At 40.2% G+C, this 22,391-nt stretch overlaps 1 protein-coding gene across 2 annotated transcripts in view; it reads right to left on the bottom strand.

The window, feature by feature from the left end:
* scn3b (sodium channel, voltage-gated, type III, beta) overlaps positions 1-9,278 on the bottom strand; it is a 39,774-nt gene extending 30,496 nt beyond the window's left edge. For both annotated transcript variants that reach the window (XM_041174635.1, XM_041174636.1), the window contains exon 1: positions 8,678-9,278. In XM_041174635.1, the coding sequence (XP_041030569.1) occupies positions 8,678-8,732 (55 nt within the window). In that variant the 5' untranslated portion in view covers positions 8,733-9,278. The remainder of the gene's footprint in view (positions 1-8,677) is intronic.
* Between the last annotated feature and the right edge of the window lie 13,113 nt (positions 9,279-22,391).

Here is a 22,391-nt window from a genome sequence, read left to right as displayed (position 1 = left end):
TACCTTTGCCTTAACAATATTCATGAGCCTCTCTCCACCACTGTCTGTTCATTACCGTCAAAGGAAAAATTTCTTCTAATCTTTGTCTTAAATGGGAGACCCCCTATTTTTAAATTGTATCCCCTGGTTGTAGTCTCTTCCACAAGGAGAAACAACCTTTCAGCATCCACCCTGTCAAGTCCTGTCAGCATCTTTTTTGTTTCAATAAGAATCTGCCTCCAACACACTCTAAGGCGCTCCATTCCAGATCCTAAACACTCACAACATAAAAATGTTTTTCCTTAAGCCGCCTTTGGTTCATTTGCCAATCACTTTAATTTGGTGTCCTCTGGATATCGACCCTTCCACCCATGGTAAGGGTTTCTCCCTATCTGCTCTTTCCAGATCACTCATGATTTTGAATACCACTATCAAATCTCCTCTCAACTTCTTCCTCTCTGATGAGAACAGCCCTGGCTTCTTCAATATATCCATGGAGCTGAAGACTCTCAACCCTGGAACTTACTCTAAAATCTTTTCTGCACCATGTCTAATGCCTTCATATCCTATCTAAATTGTGATGCCCGGAATTGGATGCAATATTCTGGTTGTGGCCTAGCCAGAGCTTTATAAAGATTTAGCATAACTTCTTTGCTTTTGCACTCAATACCTTTATATGTGTAGTTCAAGATCACCCATGTTTTGCTAATTGCTCTCCAAATGGGCTGGATTTTCATAGAGTCAGGGAGGCTCCATAGACCTTTAAAATGGCAGCTGGGACCTGATTCCAGGATTCCTGGCCCCTTTCCCAATTCTCTCAATTTTCATCAGCACAGGATAAGGGAGTGGGCTGGTGTGAGCCTGCACCCTACACTCCTGACGCGGCTGGTTCCATTGTAGGGATAGGCATCTCCTAGCTGCCAGCTGTTTTTGTGGAGTTTGGCCCGGTTTTCAATGATTCACGGTTCACAGACCCTCATAGGCATCGTGAACCGTAGTCTGGATGAGGGAACATTTTGAAAGGTAAATGCAAAAGGTCTTAGCCATTCCCCATGTCAACCCATGCCCCTCCACCTAACCCCATGGCCTCTATTACCCTCCATGCAAGCCTATGCACTTCCACCCCCAGTGGCCACTCATCCTCAGTACTAACCTATGCCCCTCCACTCATCCACTCATAACCTCCATGCCAACCTTTAGCTTTTCAATGACCATTTACCCAGTGTACACTCTGTTACTATCGAGTTCATTAATTCTGTACAACGTCATGTGTGGAAAAAGTCATTCATTCATAACTTTCTTACAAAAATCTCCTTGTCTACAGCCCTATAAAAGTGTCAATCAACCAGCCCTTTAAAGTATCAATAGCAGAAACTACCTGCACTTGTCACCTCTTTATCTTGTGTAAATAAACATTGGGCATTTAAGAGATAGATCTAAATGGGAAAGCTGTATATCTAACAATGTTTTCCTTTCGTCATAGCTGTTTCAACAAACTAATGAATGTCTGGGCTCTCGGCCAAGAATGCATAAGGAGTCTCCATTGGGTTGCAGAGGCATATGTTGACAGGAGGGTATGAGGGTTGTTGGGAGTCAGTGGAGGGACAAAGGATGTGTGGTACCATGGGTGTGTGGAGGGCATAACTGGCACAGGTAGTGTGTGAGTGGTCATGAGGGGTGAAGGCTAGAGGGCTGTTTTCTGTTTTATTGTTTTTATTGTAACTTAGATGAAGCCCTGGAGCACCAAGACTTTTAAACAGCTTGCCTCTGCACCCAGCAGCTCCTGTATCTGCCTCTGAATTAGCACCGGCACCCCACCCCTGCCACCCACCGGAACCCAGGAATGAAACTCCCACTTTGCAGGCACTCTTCCAAGGTGGGCGCAGCGAGATATTAAATTTCTTGACTCCAGCTACCCAGCTCTAGAATGAAAATCCAGCCCAGTATGTCCAACCAAGTTCAAAGATCTAAGCGCATGGATCCCCAGGTCACTTTGTCCCTGCACACTTTTAGAACAGTGAAATTAAGTATATGTTGCCTCGCCCTACCCTTTCCACCAAAATGCATCACCTCACATTGCTGAGTATTAAATTTCATCTGCCGCTTGTCTGCCCATTTTCCTCATCCATGTCCTGTGACCATCAGTTTGTATTATGCTCACCGTTTGCCCCAAATCCTAAGTCCTGAATTTTCCCCACGTCGGGTGGGCTCGGCAGGAATGGGCAGGGGCAGTCGCAGAGCCAACCAGCGCCCGCGATCGGCTCCACATCACCATTTTACGCGGGTAGGCCAATTAAGGCCCATCCAGCATAATATGCCAGTGGTAGCACTGTGCGGGTGGGGGGAGGAGGGAGAGTCTTTTGCATGCGCAAGAAAGAGCGCTTCAATCTCCCTGAGGGATGGAGCTGCCTCAGGGAGATTGAAGCATTTTTGAAACAAATAAATAGATGGAATAAAAATTTAATGAAACATGTCCCCTCATGTGGCTGTGTCACATGAGATGGGACATGTTTTTATATTTCAGAAACATCTTTTATTCAATTTGTTAAAGCTTTAGGAAACCTCATCCCGCTTGTGGATGAGGTTTCCGAAAAAATGTAAAGGCCGTTTGGCCTTTTAGCGTAAATTTGAAATTAATTAGTTCCTTAATGGCCTTAACAGGCCTTGTAATTATTGGCAGGCACACAGCCAATCTGGCTGTTGAACAAAACATCACGATACAGTGCAATGATGTCAGGACGCACGCTGGACATCTTTGCACATTATTTTATGCGCTGGTGCGTTGGGCCCGCCCCCGCATGCTGACTGAAAAATCCTGGCCAAAGTTTGGTACCATATTTTGTTCTGAAAACAACCATTTACCACGACTTACTGTTTTCGTCCTTAAGCCAATTTTTTATCCAAGCTGACACTGATCCTCTTCTATTTTACTATTTAACTCCAAGACAATGGAAGAAACTTCCAGTTATGGTCAAGTTATCCCAAGTTGGCATATGGAAACAATGTTGTCTCTGTGTGTTAGTGTAGAGAAATCATAATGGCAATCTTTATAAATGCTATAATTTCTGCTAAGAGGTAAGCTGCTGCTATTGTTTTCTAACCAGGAAGCTAAAGTTGCTGAATTAAATCATAAAATAGGTCAGTTTGCTGCTAATTGGCTTACTCAACTTTTTAATAAATGAATCAGTTTTAGACATTCAGCACTAATTTATGTGCTGAATCTATAAATAAATGCCCATGAGGACCTTGAAATTTTGTTGTGATATTTCTGCTATTTGCTTTGGGTACTGTAAAATCATAGAATCAGCTCGAGCCTGTAAAGAAGGAAGAGGCTATGAGGTAATTGACAAAAGTGCAGTTACCCCTTTTCTGTGTTCAAATCCAGAAAAATTGATGTATGAAAATGTACATAACTGCCATTTTGGCAGTAATTTGTTAAGCATTCCACTTACTATGTTGCTATTGTATAGGACCTAAAAGTTCCACTGAATGCAATTTAAAACAAAAAAGCAAAATGTTAACATTGACATGTGACAAAAGTAAAATAATTTTCATAATATTTTTCTGGTTTATTGTGAAGTAGATTTATCTGTGTAATTATAGTTGGGTTTGTCTGCGTGTTTTAAATTACATTTGGAGTCAAGTAGCTCGCAAGCTTGAAATTATCAAAAAAAGCTAGGTGTACAAATGTGCTTGACATGCTAATGAGTAAAATGGATGCTGGTTTAGCATGTAAGGTGTAAAGGGAATTTGCATTTTTAGATAAATGAAGTGGGATGTTCAAAGGGATGTTAACCTATTTACAACTATCCAGAGAAGCAAGGCTAAGGAGTGCGTTTATTTTTCCCCAAAGGTTAATGACAATATTGGCAACATGAAAGTTTTTATATTATGAGGAAGATAAAGTTTCAAAGACATATGGAACAACAGAATTTACATATTAAAAAGAGCAAAAATATATAAAGGAGAATGAAGGCTATGTAAAGAAGACCATGTAAAATTTAACAGCCTTCAAGAAGCCACCAGCCTTTTAAGCATAAGTCTGCTATGTAAAGTAACTAAAGTTGGGGAAAAGCCATTGGAATTCCACTGTCAATTGGGTATTGTGTTAACTTGCTGGTTATGTTTTAAATCAAAAAAACTATTTTGGACTGTTGTCTTAAAGAAGGGTGTGTAACTGGGAGTCGAGTTAATTAGGAATTTTAGGATTTGATATAGTAGTAAGTAATGGTAGCCTTATATATGTGTTCGAAATATTTTATTTTGTTTATAAATATTTTAATTTTTTAAAAAAATCTCTAAAGGTCTTGGTGGACTCATTACTCCTGAATTCAGTGACACATCTTCTCGTACTAAGTACAAAGTGCAAAACCATTGTGATAGTGCAACCTTCCCTTGTGGATTTGGTCGGCCTGGCACACATCATCTGCCACATCATGACAAACACTTTTTTTGTGCTTGTTTGAAGTTTATCTATGTGGAGAAACTTGATATTCTCCACATTGTACATCTGATTAAGACTGAATTACTTTCTTTATTGTAGAATTGCATCCAGTAGAAATGGGCTTAAGACTATCCAAATGTGATTTGTATTGCACCCTTGATAACCAATAGAAAGAGACTTTTGTTCTAGTATTTTGTGTTGTTTTAACCTAAGTTTCAGAGGTAAAAAGGCAATTTGTAGCCCACTAAGTTCCCCTTCAATTGTGTATTTTTTAACGAAGAATATTTACACATAAAGTAGGTACACGATTGTTTTAATTTTGCCTTCTAATTATAATTTTAATTTATATATTGATATTACACTGTAACACATCTATTCTTTAGTAACTTATAGTCCAAATCCAAAATGTCTCAAGTTGGGTACAAATTAGGTTTGTTAAAATAGTGTAATGTCTAGTTAAATGCAGTAAATATAATTTTCCAGATATGAGACAAATGTTCCCAAGTTCCTAGAATGTTAATTGCTGAAGTTAAGAGTGGCATTCTGTAGCTCTATCATGTAAGAAAATGCTAGAAAGTAAAATAGTTGTAGCTCATTACTTTAGAGTGCACCAGTTCTAAGAATCTGTCAGTCTGCTATATGAATCATTAATATCTTTGTAGACGGAAGTGTTAATGAGAGATGAAACTTCATGCCAAATTGGTGAAACTTTAATTGCAATATGCATATATATGGAATTCCCAAAAATTGGGTGCTTTTATATGAACCAGGATTCTCTAAAATTATTATTAATAAATATATGCAATCTCAAATTTTCTGCATTGTCTTTATGTTGGTAGTTCATTAGGAAGAGGATTTTTTTTTCTTTTTTGAATTTTAATTACCTCACTCCATAAATCGGCCAACAAATTCCACCTCTTATCAGCTTTCAGAAAGAAAATAGTTTGGATGTTAAATCCTAAAGTCATCTTTATCCTTCCACCCCTTTTCGTTTTATTCACTTATCTCACAAAGAGTCCTCCAAATCTCAAACCATTTTTTTCTCTCCACAGCTGCTGATGAACATTGTGTATTTTCAATGTTTTGAACAGGTTTCTTCTGTCTTTCTCTCTCTGATTTCTGAACCATTCGGAGAATGTGACTGAGGCCTAAGATGTAGGCTTAAGCCAAGATATCTGTATTAAGTGCCAAATTCAGTAAGTTCTCCTGTATCAAGAAGTAGATCTGTTAGTAACTTAAGTCATTGCTGGTTAGGAAATGAAAGTCATTATTTGGTCCATATTGCCTTGTTAAGCTGCATCATTACCTCCAGAATACTCTTTACAGAGGTTGGTATTATTTATATTGTTGGGATTGCTCAGAATATGGCATAGTCCCTGTATGTTGTCGGATAAACTGTTTTTCAGCTTTAGTCAATTTTATCCTTCACCCCTTTTGAAAATCGGATTCACTTGCAGAAATTCAGGCCTGGAGGCTACTGAGCTTACATTATACTCCAGTTGTGTATATGCAAGAAAGGTGGTGGTGGTGTAGTGGTATTGCCACTGGACTGGTATGGGTATCTGTGTAACGCTCTGGGAACCTGGGCTCCATTCCCACCATGGAAGATGGTGGAACTTGAATTGAATAAAAATCTGGAATTAAAAGTCTGTTGATGACCATGAAACCATTGTTGATTGTTGTCAAAACCCATCTGGTTCACTAATGTCCTTTAGGGAAGGAAATTAACGCCCTTACCTGGTCTGGCCTACACGTGACTCCAGACCCACACCAGCGATGTGGTTGAATCTTCCTCTGAGCAAGGGCGATTAGGAATGGTCAATAAACTGATGGCCTAGCCAGCGATGCCCATATCCCATGAACAAATAAGAAAAACACAAGTGAAAAGTGCCAAAAATCGGTATTATATTTCAGCCAGTTTGGTAATGATATAGGGTGCTCTTGTGAAGATATCAATGTGCTGACCTCCTTATTTGGAAACACTTCTGAGATTAATTGAGGAACACCAAAAGCTGAAACAGAGGGTTTATTTTTTTAATTCAGAAAATTGCAGTTCAGAATATCCCAATAGAATAAATAAAATATCTTCCTCGTCAGTCAAATTATTTTAAAATTCTGACAATGTTTTTTCACTTCCTAGCAACTATTTTTCACCTTTTGTGAAGCACGAAAATGAATTCAGAGATCACTACCTTCTTGAACATCCCCTGAGCAGCGTTATCAGTGATGTGGTGGTGTCAGGCTGCTTGTCTGATTCTGAATAGCCACCAGCAGTGGAAAACCGGAATGAACTGGAATACTCAGGACACCATCCTATTCAAAGAAAGGCAGCTTAAAAATTCAAATGCTGGTTCGGAGAGTGACACAGACTCAACTGTGAATGCCTGCCAATCTGTCTGCTAATTTAAATATAACACTAATTTAATCCACACATCCTTTGGTGAGCATTAGATTTTAGAAGCATTAAACAGAGATGAAAAACTGTTTGTTAAGGAGGAGTGGTCAAGCAACAGGTGGCAGATCAGACAGAGGGAGTGTTATGATACCTTTAGAATCCATAGAATCACTGGGCGGTCCCAGTGTTAACAAAACCAAGAAATCTATACGTGTCTAACATAAATTCAAAGGGAAATTTAATTAAGTAGTAATGAGGTCATCCGTGTTGAAGAAGAGTCATACGGACTCGAAACGTTAACTCTGTCTTTCTCTCCACAGATGCTGTTAGACCTGCTGAGTTTTTCCAGCATTTTCTGTTTTTGTTTGATTTCCAGCACTCGAGGTAATTTGCTTTTATCGTCTGTGTTGTCTGTATGTTGAAGTGTACAGCATTCTAGGTGTTTTCTTCTTACTTAGTCACATGTATACTGAGTGGGCATAAAATAATGTTATATCAGACAACTGATAATTAACTAAACTTTAGTTTAATTATAACCCTTCTTGTCCGTTCAGCCTAAGTTAGAAAGGGAGGTGGGGGGAGGAGGTGGGGGAAGGTTGGTTTAATGAGCACTACTTCTTTACCCATGGTGTTTGATTTGATGTGTATTTTTGAAACAAATATTTTTACTGGGTTACACCCTGACTACCTTTTTTCCCCCCAAAATGTTTCCGAATAATTGACACATGCTCATTGTGTTTGCTTTTGGATTTAAGTTCTTCTGTTTGTTTTTTTTTGGGGGGGGGAGGAGAAGTGAGTGCTAATAGGGTGGGGAGAAGGGAAATACCAAATCCCAGCACTGGCAGAATGGCGAACCACTCCTGTAATCAAAGTGCAGTCTCCAGCTCTTGCACCCTGAAATAAAATGGGTGGGGGGGGGGGGGGAAGAGGTGCTGCGGGGAGATAGATAGTAGCGCAGAATCCCCCCAAATCTGGATCTATCAATGTGACCTTAGGTTCAGGTCATCTTTCTACAAATTACACATGGGATCTTGTTATATGTTCATACAGGTAACAACTTTTATACCTGATTTGCCAATCTATCAAAAATATAAATGACCGCGAAGACATTATGGGGTGTTTGATGTGGGTGTTTCCAGCTCCTGGTGAGATAAATTTTTAGTGGAATAATTTTTCTGAGTTCTTCCATGAGGACCCCCTTCCCCCTTTCTGGAACTTTCTGGAACTGGTCAAGAGTCTTTGGGGCAGTGTTATTTAAAATAATACAACTTGTTGACCTGGACACACAACCAGAATCCAGCACCTAATATTAAATAATAATGAGGTCGGGGAGAAATAGAGATCTTTCTTTCCAGACAGAAACCGAAATGAATCTGGTAAATGTAAAAGCAAATTTAAATGTAATTAGGTGGGGTTAATGGCTGCTTTAGAAACTGGTGATCTGCTGATCTCAGCGCTGCTCTCCCCCTCCCATCAGGCCGACAGTACTCCTTTTTTTTAAAAAAAATGATAGGAAACAGTAATAAAAATCGATATTGCAGGCACTTAGCATCATCTTTGGAAGTTTAATTGTTGAGGATCCGAACCCATATACTATGATATTAGATTAATTACGCAAGCCAATACTTATAGTAAGAAAATAAAGCATTGGCTTATCCATTTCAAAGATATTTTTAAAAATAGTATATCTAGTTTTCCGTTAAGATGCGATTAAACGCTATTGTTCTTCACTGAAAAATCGTTCAATTTCTTCCATCTCATAACGCTTGATATTTGTGGCCATGTGTCTTGTTAAATCAAATACAATGAATGGATAGTAAGATAAAGAAAATCTATATTTAAGAAAAATGTTGACTTACCTAACAAAATAATGAGCAGTGGGACAGAATAAAGAATCGTGTTCCACGAACTCATGGTCAGGGACAGTCAGACACAAGTGCAGCTGAATTTGAAACCTTGTACGGAATCCACTTGTAGCTGCTTATCAGAAACTCTTCTCCGCCTGCCGATGCACAGAACAATGTCGGTTAAAGCAGACGACAGGGTTGCAATACAATGGCTCCGTGTGGTGATTTAAAGACAGTCTCCAACAGGTTTTCATCCACCGACGTTTGATTCCTTTGTGTTGTTGAGTTTCCCGAGTCGCCTTTGTTTCACTCGGGATTTCAGCACCACAGACAGCGCCAAGTGACGAGTATTCAGGGTAACAATGGGCGCCCCAAATTCTCTTATTGATCAACACTGGCACAGCCCAGAAATAAACCAACTCGTCGAATGTCATCAAATGTCCAATCTATTTGTTGATTGCATCTTCAAATAATGGTCAGGCGAGAACAAAGAAAATGTCTTTCGTTTTGCAAACGTATCGACCTGACGTGCAACTGATCACCACGGGTATTGATGGATTGAAGGGGCAGTTAGTTGTGGGTTGATCGGGTTGCTCGTGATTCCTGTTTGTTTTGTGCCGTCTGCCTGTCTCGCTTTCTCTATTAATATTCCCACGCTTACTCCACCTTCCTTCTAGAATGGGCAACAACACGAACACGCATGCGTCGGCAGCACACTGTGGCCAGTTAAAATCGGGTCTGTGTGATCTGTCTGAACTGGTTTTTGCAGGCAGAGTGAAACAAGCACCGACTTCAGCAATAGTATATGCTGTGTGAAATGGAAGAGAATGCCTACCTCAGCACCTATTTTAAGCCAGACCACATTTTATTTTGAAGTGTGCGAATTAAAAGGTTAAATAACAGTGGTGGATTATCAGTACAGCTCGTCTTTTTAATTACTCCTGCTGTATTTATCAATAATATTTAATCCATTCCAGGCCAATATGCTATTTGTTAGGAATACTCCACCTCACCCTATTCCAGATTCACTGGAGCTCTCCAGGGATAGAGACAAGCAAAACAACACAAGTATGGTATCAGATGTTTGTTAATGGAAATCACCGCCCTTACTGCCAATTATCAACTGCCTGCCTTATTCATGTTGACACTTGCTTGGAAATTTGAAATTATATTGCAGTGGCTATAACCTGAGGCCCAATAGGACTAAGGTTAGCAGACATGACCACTTTTTACTTTGTTCTGGAAACCATTGTTTGATTTAGTTAGAATGGATAGGAAGGAACTATGTTATATTGTTATATTATTTGTAAAGAGCTAGGAACTATAATTGTTACGTGAATATGGGGTGCCACATTCACTGTCACATCACAGTCGTGTGCCATGTATATTGTATCATCTATCAGTTCACCAGCCACATGGAGAATTGCAAGAAACACACTTGATGAAGCTGCAGCATTTTGAAGAGGTTTGCCAACTCTACAGGATTGGGCTGGAGTCTCCAGGAATTGATGATCACTGCTAGGTGCAACCCTGGAGAAAACTATATTTTTTTGTCATTTTCTTTGAACATTTCCCTTTATCAGATATAAAAATATTGAAAATAGGGAGGGGGTGGGGGGAATGCAAGGCTATTTGGGTGACAGTCAAGCATCATTCAATTGGGTAATGAGTCTTCTGGCTTTCCAGTTGGTGTTGGAAAGCAGCGCATCACATGGATGGTTGAGTTGGCCAAGTAATGGCAGGAGTGTGGGGGCAAGTCATGTGATGAAATCTCCAGGAACACTGTTGGCAACCCTGCTAAATATTATTTCTAACTTATGGAAACCAGAATACGTAACATCCCATTTCTAGCTGAGAGTAGATTTAAAGTAATTGGTGGATGGATTGGAGAGAAGTTGAGGGCCTGAATCTTTGACTCAGCGGGCGGGGGCAGGGCCTGCTCACTGAAGCATAAAATGACGCGCGGTGATATCGTCAGGCGGGTGTCCCGATGTCATTTCGATTTTCAGTTCGGCGGGTGCACAGCTGAGTTGGCTGCGTGCCTGCTTAACTGTCAAAGGCCTATTAAGGCCATTTAAATACCAATTAAATTAATAAATTGAGCTGCCCGTCCAACCTTAAGGTTGGCAGGCAAGCGAAGAGGCCGAGGCAGCCTTTGCATTTTTCATGGAACCTTATCCATGGGTGGGATGAGGTTTCATGAAGGGTTTATAAATTAAATACATTTTTTCATTAATGTTCATTGACATGTTCCAGCTCATGTGACACTGAGCCTGTCACATGAGGGGATGGCTTAAAATTTTTTCTTTTCTTTATGAAACATTTGGGAACTTAAACTAATCTCCCCGAGGCAGCTCTGTGCCTCAGAGATCTCTGCACATTTTTGCGCGCATGCCCTGACTATCCCACGCACCCCCCACACCCCCCCCAACCCCACCCCCCCACCCCCGGATGGGGGGAAAATTCTCCCTGAGGAGTAATTGTTTCACCCAAAGTGTAATGGAGGCTGGAACTCACTGCCTGAAAGGATGGTAGAGACACAAATCCTCATTGCACTTAAAAAAAACACTTTGATATGCATTTGTGGTGTTGTAAACCACAGGATACAGACCAAGAGCTCAAAGGTGTGATTAGGTTGGATAGCTCTTTTTTGGCTGGCAAGGACATGATGGGCTGAACAGGCCCCTGTACTGTAAATTCTTCCATGTTTCTAGTTTTTAACCTTCATTATTAAAGAGATTTCAACAGATTTATTGATACACAAAGGGTTTGGATATAATTCACCACTCCAGTTGAATGTAGCTTTGATGGGATGTTATGTGCTGGGGATTGTTTTCGTATGGTATGTTTCTTTGAAAAACACAAATGTGGTATTAATGTAATTTGTTATACAGTGATATTATTTATCACTTCATTCAAATCTATGGCAGTCAAATTAAAAACTAACTTTGTAAAATGTCATACTGCAAGGAAAACTTATACAGTTAGCTCAGCAGCTAAACCAACATGCCATAGTGCCTGAGGAACCCGAGATATTAATGTAATATTTGTTGTGCTATTGGTATTAAGGTTTGCCCTCCAAGAGACCTTCAGTATGGTATTTAAAACATGTTTCATTGATCTCTGCAATCCTTTTTCCAATCCTCTCTTGTAATCTATTTTACCAGTCAAGTAGACACAGACGTTAATTTTACAGCTGTGATGCTTGGCAAAGTTGTTGACATGGGAGGACATCAGTAATGACTAGATATTATTGCATTATGTAATAGAAAATGCCTTAGTGAAAGCTTCAAATAAAATATACCCATGGAGGTTAGTAATTTGATTTATCTTTTTGTGAAATTGGCTATAATTATGCTAAATAACAATCTTACACTTTTTAAAGCTTTTTTGTTAAATTTTATTTTTCTCCCACTGTTTGTTGATGCTGTCAGTTCCTAATCAAAGCCAAGATCAATAGATTTTTGAACTTGAATGGAATCAAGAAATAAGAGCATCGAACAAGAAAGTGGAGTTTTGTTGGGAACCAGCCTTGTTTTTATTGAATTATAAAGCAGGCTGATGGGCATATGGCCTATGCCTTCTATTTCTTTTGATCTTCTGACGTGCTGTGACTCCACAGTCAATTGCTAGCTCCAAACTCTTGCCTAAGTGCGCAATTTTCGTGATTAAGTCTAGACAGTGAATGTCTGCAGGGCATTGGACAGTGGGTGCATGTCAGATGAACCTAACCCTGTCTTTACTTCCCATTCCCACTTGTGCACTTTCTGGTTTAAGTAACACCTACTTAAGCTGGAAATCTTGACTAACTTCCCATTCCATAGTTCAGAGACACTGAGGCTCATTGTAACAACACTACTGCCTTTCGGATGAAAGCAGCTAACTTTGCACAGAGTTGAACCTAGCGCGTGTGGCTCACCTAAATTCTGGCTTTGCCAACTGTGCAATTGGAGGTGCTCCATTTATTCTCATTGATTTGATAGGCAATATATTCCTGCATATCCAAAACGAAGCCAGGCTATTCTTTCTTAATGGACAGGAGAGATGGTGCAAACCTTTGCTCTTGTTTTTGTTCCATTTGAATAATTTCAGCCAGACAATTTAAACCAGTTTCAATCACCTTCATAGGAGATAAGCTTTACTTTTTTTTTTGCACCTTGCATCTCCACATCTACAAAGCCTAGTCTTAGGAAACTGATCTCATAAGTTTTGATTGGGTGCCACCTTTGGTTAAAATATTTGACAGGCACAGTAAATTCTCAACATTAAACAATTCCCACTTTTGTGTGTTCTATCTAATGCCAGACCATCGTATTTATTATGTAGACTCCTCTATAATGAATCAGAATATGTTACGTTCAGCCTGTCACAGCATGAGCTTAATGTTAGTGCCTTCCCTCTGATCGATCTGAGAGATGTGTCTGAGTTTTGGCCTATTAGGAGGAAATATGGACATAGAGTACAGAAGTGACAACAAGTCATAATCAACCCATGAATTATTGCTGCAAGAAATGGTAGGAATTTTCTGTGGCTGAAATCTTAAAACATTTATAGGAAACCCCAATTGACAACTAAGCAGAATCTGCGCATCAGAAAATTTTCTTGAGTGAAATATGTATTCATTATGCTTAGACTATTGCTTTTTTTTTCATTTGTCGTTAGGATGTGTTGTTAGAATCTGGTAGAATCACATTAACTGCCTATCCATGGTTGCCCTCAAAAGGTGCTGGTGGGTCTTGATAAATTACTGCACATTTGGGATGTTGATGCTCCCACAGTGGTGTTAGGTGTGGATTTCCAAGGTACTAACCCAGCAACTATGAAGAAGTAGCAATATGTCAGGACAATGTGTGATTTGGTGTAGATTGCTAGCGTCTAAGATTCAACAAGCAGATTTATTACTCTGCCATTTTTATACAATTAATAACCACATATAGACTTTAGATTATGCAAATAATTAATCTAATCACTCTGTTAGCCAAGTTGTTTCACAGCTATCTCACTAACATCTATCCGACAACAGAGAAGATTGCCCAGGTTATCCTGTCTAGAAAAAAAAACAGATCTAATCCAGCCAATATTGATCTTTTACCTTCATCTCAATTTAAGTGATGGAAGTAGCCATCAAACAATGCCTACTCACTAATAGCCTGCTTACTAATACTCAGTTCAGGTTCCACCAGAACCACTCTACTTGAGACTTCCTTGCAGTATTGAACTAGACATGGACACAATAGCTGAGTGTCAGACGAGAGTTGATAGCAGCTTCCCTTGACAGTCAGGCAGCATTCAACTAAGCAAATGTTCAGCTTCATTTGCAACTCCTCCAATAATGAAGCAGTCAATGGAAGCTTACAGCAGAACCTGGGTTGAGCTGTTACCTGCTGTTAACTACCAAATAATAAGCATGTTAAAGAAAAGAAAGCCCAGTCATCTTTGCTGAAAGCTAAATGGCACTACCATCATCAGGTCCCCCACCATCAATATCCTGTGGGTCATCATTAAGTAGAAGCTTCATCTGAGCCTTCCTAGTTTCTCTACCATCTACAAAGCTTAAGTCAGGAGTTTAAAATCATGTTCACCACTTGCCTGGATGTGTGTAGCTGAAGCAACACACAAGCCTTAACAAAAACAGAATTACCTGGAAAAACTCAGCAGGTCTGGCAGCATCGGCGGAGAAGAAAAGAGTTGACGTTTCGAGTCCTCATGACCCTTCGACAGAACTTACAAGCCTTAACACCTTCCAGGACAGAGCAGTTTACTTAATCGGTACACCTGCCACTGGACCCAATGTTTATCTTTCCACCACTCATGCACTGTGGCAGTGCAACAACTCACCAAGGTTACTTCAATAGCATCTTCTTAACTTGTGCCTTGCCACCAGGAATGACAAGAGCAGCTATAATGTTAGGAACACCATCACTTCCAAGGTTCCCTCCACATACCATTCTGACCGTGGACACGTCAGCAATTCTTTATTGTCTCTAGGTCAGGATCTTTTAAGTCCCTATTTAAGACCACTGAGGGAGCACAATCATTTGTAAGGACTTCAGTGGTTCAAGGAGAAGGCCCACCAACAAATTTCTCAGGGCAACTGTGGATCAACAACAAATATGATCTTTTCAAGAGCAAATAAAAGTTATAATGAGGTTACATTTGGTAATGTAACTTTTTTACTTCAGACTGAGATCTCTAACTGTTTTGTAGTTAATGTCGATTGAATACAGCCACTTGATCAACTTTCATTTGACAGAGATCATAAATCTAAAACATTCGGCTATTTTCTTTACAGTGCTCACTGACCTAGTTAAACCAACTAAACCCAGGTGGACAAATTATTTTCATACTGTTAAGTACGATTTTTTATTGAAGTCTGAAAGTTTTACTGAGGGGAACTTTTTTTAGTTGGACTTGAAATCTTTTTGTTTTAGCAACCAAGGGATTGCAGACGATGAAACACACACAGGATGAATAAATGATGAGACAAGGATGGAATTCATGTCATGGCATCTGAATAGTATCCCATCAACAGTGAAATAACAGTACGTTAAGAGTAAAACTGAAGATTTTAAACCTTTGAGCCTCACGTTAACTGTGGCCAATACTTGTCATGATTAATTTAGTTGAGGATTAACTCAACAAATATCAAGAGAAATATTGAGTCATTCTGCATTTACAACTCTTAGATGTCAGCATGAAAGTCACTCTTGCAGCTCTTGACAGGAGAAAGCAATGTACTAGTGATGTGAACACAAAGTTCTGCTCTTAATTGCAAATGCTCCCTGACGTAGTTACTCCATCATACAACTAATGGGGAAGCACAGCGACTACCTTGCACCTGTTCCTTTCTTGTTTACTGCTAGTCACTGAAGTCACAGTAGCTGCACTTCCTCTCATTGTGGCACTCAGACTAATGTGGTAGAGCTGACGATGCTGTTTGGTTCTGTCGAAGGGTCATGAGGACTCGAAACGTCAAATCTTTTCTTCTCTGCCGATGCTGCCAGACCTGCTGAGTTTTTCCAGGTAATCCTGGTTTTGTTTTGGATTTCCAGCATCCGCAGTTTTTTTGTTTTTATATAGATAATGAAATACTTCATCGCCTCCAGTGTGCCAGTTCTGTCTTTGGTTGTCTGAGGGAAAGAATATTTGAGGACCAGGATCCAAAACCCAAGACTAAAGTCCTGGTTTACTGTGCAGCAGTGTTCCCCACATTCCTAGGTGCTTCAAAGAGTTGGACAATCAAATCACTGTGCAAGTACCACCAGCAGTGCCTTCGCAGGATTATCCAAACCTAGTGGCAAGAAAGGCAGTCCAACAGCAGCATCCTCTTCCCAAGTCAACCTTCCCAGCATTGAGGTGCCAATCACTCAAAACCAGCACAACTGGGTGTGACGTGTATGCCTGACACCAGACTCCCAAAGCAACTGCTCTGCTCCGAACTCAGTTGCAGCAGGAGTCTCTCGGGAGGACATTGGAAGTGCTTCTAAAGAGGTCAAACACATCCGTCAACTCTTGGGAGAGTCTGCCTTGTGACTGACCAAAATGGAGAAGGCTCATTCAAGAAGGCACCAAACACATTGAGGGACTGCATTTGAGAATGTTGGGGTTGGGGGTGGGGGGGGCGGGGGGGGGGGGAGTGCAAAAATCTCCAAACAACCAGTCTACCCAACCCTTCAAGCACATTTGCCCCACATGTGACAGAGTCTGCGAATCACGCATTGCACTGATCAGCCATCTCTGAAACTATTGAACCAGAGAGGAGGCAAATTGATCAAGAGGGACTGTATAAGAAGGAAAGAAGGTAACAGTTGCTATAACCTACAATTAGAATGGGAGTTTGAAATCTCAGTTTAGCTGCTTGCAGAACAAGAGTTCTGAATTTATTGCTAACTGGCAAGATTTTTCATGAGCAGACAATTCCACCACTTCTGGCTTATTCCATTTCCTGAACTGGTTCTACTCGATATTACATTCACATTGTATTCCATCAGGAGGTTTCACATATGCCAAAGGCTTATTTTATTTTCATCTCTCTGAGCCATCAGAAGAAGGGGCTAGATGATTCTGCACAGGAAGGGAAAGATATCCAGAGAGTGAGTCATTGAAGGGTTCTCATGCACAGCTCTTACCGCTCGTTCAAGGGCCATTGACAAAGATTTGGAAGCAGGGTCATGAGGACGCGAAACGTCAACTCTTTTCTTCTCCGCCGATGCTGCCAGACCTGCTGAGTTTTTCCAGTTAAGTCTGTTTTTGTTTTGGATTTCCAGCATCCGCAGTTTTTTTGTTTTTATCTTTGGAAGCAGGTTGCCTGCTTGTCCTTGGGTTGCGTAATGGTACATACAAAGGAAGGGAACAAAAAAAAGAAGCATCTCTAACTGAGATCAGCTAACTCAGCAGAGGAATGTCACAACAGATCCTTCTCTCTCTTTCTTCAGTCTCATTTCCAGATAAAGTATCAGAAATTACAAAACATTCCTGTTGGCTTATAAAGTCTTCCAGTTATGGACTATTTTATGCTCAGCAAAACTCTAGCATTTTTAAACAATCTATTGCACCAAAAAGCTCATTGTACTAGGCAGCTGAGATGGTTAGTTACTGTGAATTCACATTCCACAGGCTCAATTTTATTTTGGGGGCAGGAAACAGGAACCCATCTACAGGGCGGCCTTTGCCTGCACCCCACCCAGGCAGGAAGACAGGGAGGGTCTGTAGGCCAATCTGGAGAGCTGGCACTCAGGCCAACCACTGGGTGCCCACCTCCAGGCAGTTGAACATACGAATTAGGAGCAGGTGTGGGCCACTCAGCTCCTCGAGCCTGCTCTGCCGTTCAATGAGATGATGCTGATCTGATTGTAACCTCAATTACACATTCTCGCTTACCCTAATAATGTTTCACCATCTTGCTTATCAAGAATCTATCTACCTCTACCTTAAACAAATCAAAGACTCTGCTTCTACTGCCTTTTGAGAAAGAGAGTTCCAAAGACTCCAAAGTTCCAAAGAAAAATATTCTCCTCATCTCCAACTTAAATGGGCAGCCCCTTATTTTCAAACAGTGACCCCCTAGTTCTAGATTCTCCCACAAGTGGAAACATCCTCTTCAAATCCACCCTGTCAAGACCCCTCAGGATCTTATATGTTTCAATCAAGTTGCCTCTTACTCTTCTAAACTCCAGCAGATACAAGCCGAGCCCGTCCAACCTTTCCTCATAAGACAACCTGCCCAATCCAGGTATTAGTCTAGTAAACCCTCTCTGAACTGCTTCTAATGTATTTACATCCTTCCTTGAATAAGGTGACCAATACTGTACATAGTACTCCAGATGTGGTCTCACCAATGCCCTGGACAACTGAAGCATAACCTCCCTACTTTTATATTCAATTCCCCTCACATTCTATTAGCTTTCCTCATTCCTTGCTGTACTTGGATTCTTGCCTTTTGCGATTCATTCACTAGGACACCCAGATTCCTCTGCATCTCAGAGGTCTGCAATCTCTCACCATTTAAGATGCTTATTTTTTATTTTTCCTGCCAAAAATGGATAATTTCACTTTTCCCCACATTATACTCCATTTGCCAGATCATTGCCCACTCACTTAGCCTATCTATATCCCTTGCAGCCTCCATATGTCCTCTTCACAACTTACTTTCCGATGTATATTTGTGTCAAAAGCAAATTTAGCAACAATACCTTTGGTCCCTCTATCAAAGTAATTTATATAAACTGTAAGAAATTGAGTCATATCACGTTACATACACCTTGCTAACCAGTAAAAGACCCACCTATACCTACTCTGTTTCCTGTTAGTTACCCAAATCAGAAGAGCTTATCCTAAGGGGTGTGCCTGCTGGTACAAAGCATCCAGGTAACGTTCCCCCTCCCTGATGTGTCACAATGTTTGCAGCTCGGCCTCTAGCTTAATGGCTCTGACCTGAAGCTCCTTGAGCTGCAAACATTTATCACAGATTTGTTTGCCCTGGATTCCACTGGCAACCAGGAGCACCCATATGTTGCAGCTGTGACACATTACATCATCCTTAATGATTGTTAATGAAACTGCTTAATTATTTTATTCAGTTATTTATTTTCATTAACCTTACCACGAATTCCTGGACTATTTAAAACTACCCCAGGAAAACTGCATCAGGAAACTGAAGACTGACAGGAAAATCCCTAGTTGGCCTCTATTAACTACCTTTAATAAGGTTCTTAATGACCCTAATCAGCTACCTGCCTTGTGGGGGTTGGGCAGCCTGCTGGCCCCAAACCCCACACCTTGGCCATTCCAAAATGGCTGACGCCGGGAATGGGATCAGGAAACCAGCACACCGGCCATGACCAGTATTTTTGTGCTCTATCCACCTCCGTTCTTGACCCTGAAAATCTTGCCCTAAGGGTTTAACATTGGTGTAAGGCCTAAGCTGCTTCACACTGACATTAAGCCTGGACTATAAGTGAGATCTGAAGGTTTGAATTGACTGAAATGATATAGAATAAGTCTGAATTCTCCAGGGAGGCCTGAATCCAAATTCGGACTTCATTTACATTGCACGTATACAAAGCTGCAGTTGTAGTATAAATGCACCCAGAAGATAAACATAATGTCCTGATCTGGTGCTTAAAGAAAAGGACTACCAGGATTAATGTAGCTGTCGCTGTTATTTCTCATCAGCTGGTTGTAATAGTTCAGTTCAAGAAGCTTTCAATGCCTGCGCTGACTGGTTTATTGTGGTAGCTGTATTGCAAGGATACTGACTGATTGATAGGTTGTTATTGAATTGCTGCCTTAAAATTAGGATTCTGCAGAATTAAAATAAACACCTCCACTATGACCTCTTTGTTGGATCATAATTACAAAACTGCGAAATGGTTACTTTGGAATTGAAAGGAATAGGAAGAAAGATAATCTTTCATTTATCCAGTTTTCAGACACCTCCTCCAGTGCCTCAAAGTGCTTCATATCCAATTACTTACTCCCGAAATGTCGTCACTCTTATCTTGGGCAGCCATTTTGTGCATTGCAAGATCTTACAATCAGAAATTTAGTGGGAAGACCAATCAAATCTGCTTTTGCTGTTGGTAGGAGGTGAGGGAAGTATTGGCTACAGCACCAGGACAATTCCCTATTTTTCGAAGTGTAAGGCATCATTCGCTTCCACTGAGCCAGCTGAAGTAGACAAGCCCTTAGGTTAACATGTTGTCTGAAAGATGGAGCCTGAAACAAGCTGCTGTCACTCAGCTCAGCACTGCACTGACACGCCAGCTGGGTTTAAGTGCTCAAGTGAAAAAACCCAAACCAAAATGTTTACTTCCATGGGAACAATAACCCTTCAAGAATCAAAATCAGCAATAAAATCAATCCAGGAGATCAGTAATTTGATTTAACAATGAACTCACTTTTTAAATCATTTTTTATTTTGCATGCAGAATTAGATTCAATCTTTAAGCTGCCTCTTTTAAGAGAACTTTTGCTAAATTATGAGCCAGTGTCCTCTCATTCTACATTCTAACAAGCAGCGAATTAAAAGCTTCTTAAGTGATTCTGGACACACAGTATATTGCATCTCTGCCATCCCTTGTGCATCGAAATATTGAACCTCAAGAGAGTTTTGGCTATTTTAAAGATGCGAAGGACAACATTAGTAGAAGCTAATTCATACATGTGCTTCTGGGAATTAGAACTGGTGATCCCAGTTAATTGAGGCAATTTAACAAGCTGCATCATTTCTCATGCACAAGTTGCTGAATAACAAGATGTGTTAAATCATACATTATATCCTTTAAGTATACCTGGAATGTTTCTTGTTTTTTAAAGTTTTCGTCATTACCTGAACAAAAAATGTCATGCAGCACAGCATCATTCTTAATAACTCTGAAACCATTGCAAGCAGAGGTACCTTCTTTAAGGCTGCCATAACCCTGGGTACATTCAGTGCTATTGGCTTTTGTGTCTCTGCTTGTTATGTCTTTACTTAACTAGAACTGGCACATGATCAGGGAGACAGGTCATCAGCTGCACCAGATTTTCGTCTCATTCACACAGAGCAGCAGCCATTGGAGTTAAAATACAGCAGCATAACTGATGTACAAACTGCCTTTTGGAAGAAATAATCAGAAGAAATTCTTCTCTTAGCAGACAGCAAATAAAAGAGCAAAACCCAGAATGTTTGTGAAACTGTAAATGGTAAAAATTGGAGAATTAGAAGAGAATGAGCTGTTACGATCTCACTTCACAGCTTTCAAATGTACATGTTGGTAGCAGATGATGAAGTCTGAACTGGGGCTTTGAGAATCTTCATCTTCCTTCCCATTTAAAAGCATTGAAGAACTCAGTGATGCACTAGACACTTGCCTTTCTTTTTTGTGGTCCACATACAAATGCTGTGCAATCATATGGGACAATTTGTCTGTTGACTGTAAATGTCCAGTGTAAAATTAGTGAAAATTTTAAGAACGTCAATAGATCAGTAACTTAATCACAACAACAATAAATTATATTTGTACAGCTCCTTTAACATCATAAAGCATCCTAAAGGCATTTCACAGGAGCATTAGAAAACCAAGTATGACACTAAGTCGCTTATGGAGATATTCAGTCAGATAACCAAAAGCTTGGCCAAAACGGTAGTGTCTTAAAGGAGAACAGCAAGGTAGAGAGGAGGGAAGGTGTAGGTAGGGTATTCCAGAGCTTGGGCCTAGGCAACTGAAGGCATGGCCACTAATGGTGGAGTGATTAGAATTGGGGATGCACAAAAGCCTAGAATTAGAAGAGTGGAGGAGATATCTTGGAGGTTTGTGGGGCTGGAAGAGATTACAGAAATAGGGAGCAATGAGGCCATGAGGGGATTAGAAACTCAGAAGGAGAATTTTCAAATTAAGGCATTGCTTGACCAAGAGCCAATATAGGTCAGCAAGTACTGGGCTTTAGGAGATTGGGACTTGGTGCTAGTTAAGACATGGGCAGCATAGTTTTGCACATCTCAAGTTTATGGAGGATAGAATGTGGAAGACAGCCAGGAGTGCATTAGAATAGTCAAATCTAGAGGTAATGAAGACATAAAAGTGGGTTTCAGCAGCAGATGAGTTGAGATAGTTCACAAATTGATTATAAGTGCACCCTTATATGGCTGAATGTTATATGTTGAATATTTACATGGAATGCATTTACAGAACACTTCTCATTTCACTTAACTGATCTTTTTCTATTCCCTTTTTTAAGTCACCTCATACAGCATGGTTGATGGGGTGACTTTTGGGTACCTGTCAAAGATGCCAAATGAAGATATAATTGGGAAGTGTATGATTGCATTGTAGAGATCTGAAGGAAGATTCTGGGCTCTGTACAGCATTTCCCTTGAAATTGGTTAAGCACCATGAGAGAAACTTTGTCACACAAAACTTGCATCACTGTTCCATGACAGGAAAAGTTAATTAAGGCAGTAGAATCGAAATGAAGGAAATCTACAAATGCTGTAAATATCAAATTAAATTAGAAAATGCTGGAAATGCACAGCAAGTTCATCAGCATCTGGAAAAAAATATAGATTAACCTTTCAAGTGTGTACCATTTGTTGGACATGGCTGTTTAGTTCTCTTGAACCAAATGGGATCTAGCTGTGTTGATCTCTTAAATTTAGCCTTTAGTCATGCCCGTTTGAGTTTATCTGAGAGTGAACATGCATTATCAAAGTTCCTCAAGGGGATGTGAAGATTGTATTCCATCC

Source organism: Carcharodon carcharias, chromosome 25, assembly GCF_017639515.1.
Source record: "Carcharodon carcharias isolate sCarCar2 chromosome 25, sCarCar2.pri, whole genome shotgun sequence".
In the NCBI taxonomy this organism is placed as follows: domain Eukaryota; kingdom Metazoa; phylum Chordata; class Chondrichthyes; order Lamniformes; family Lamnidae; genus Carcharodon; species Carcharodon carcharias.
This window is presented reverse-complemented; position numbering and strand designations above follow the sequence as displayed.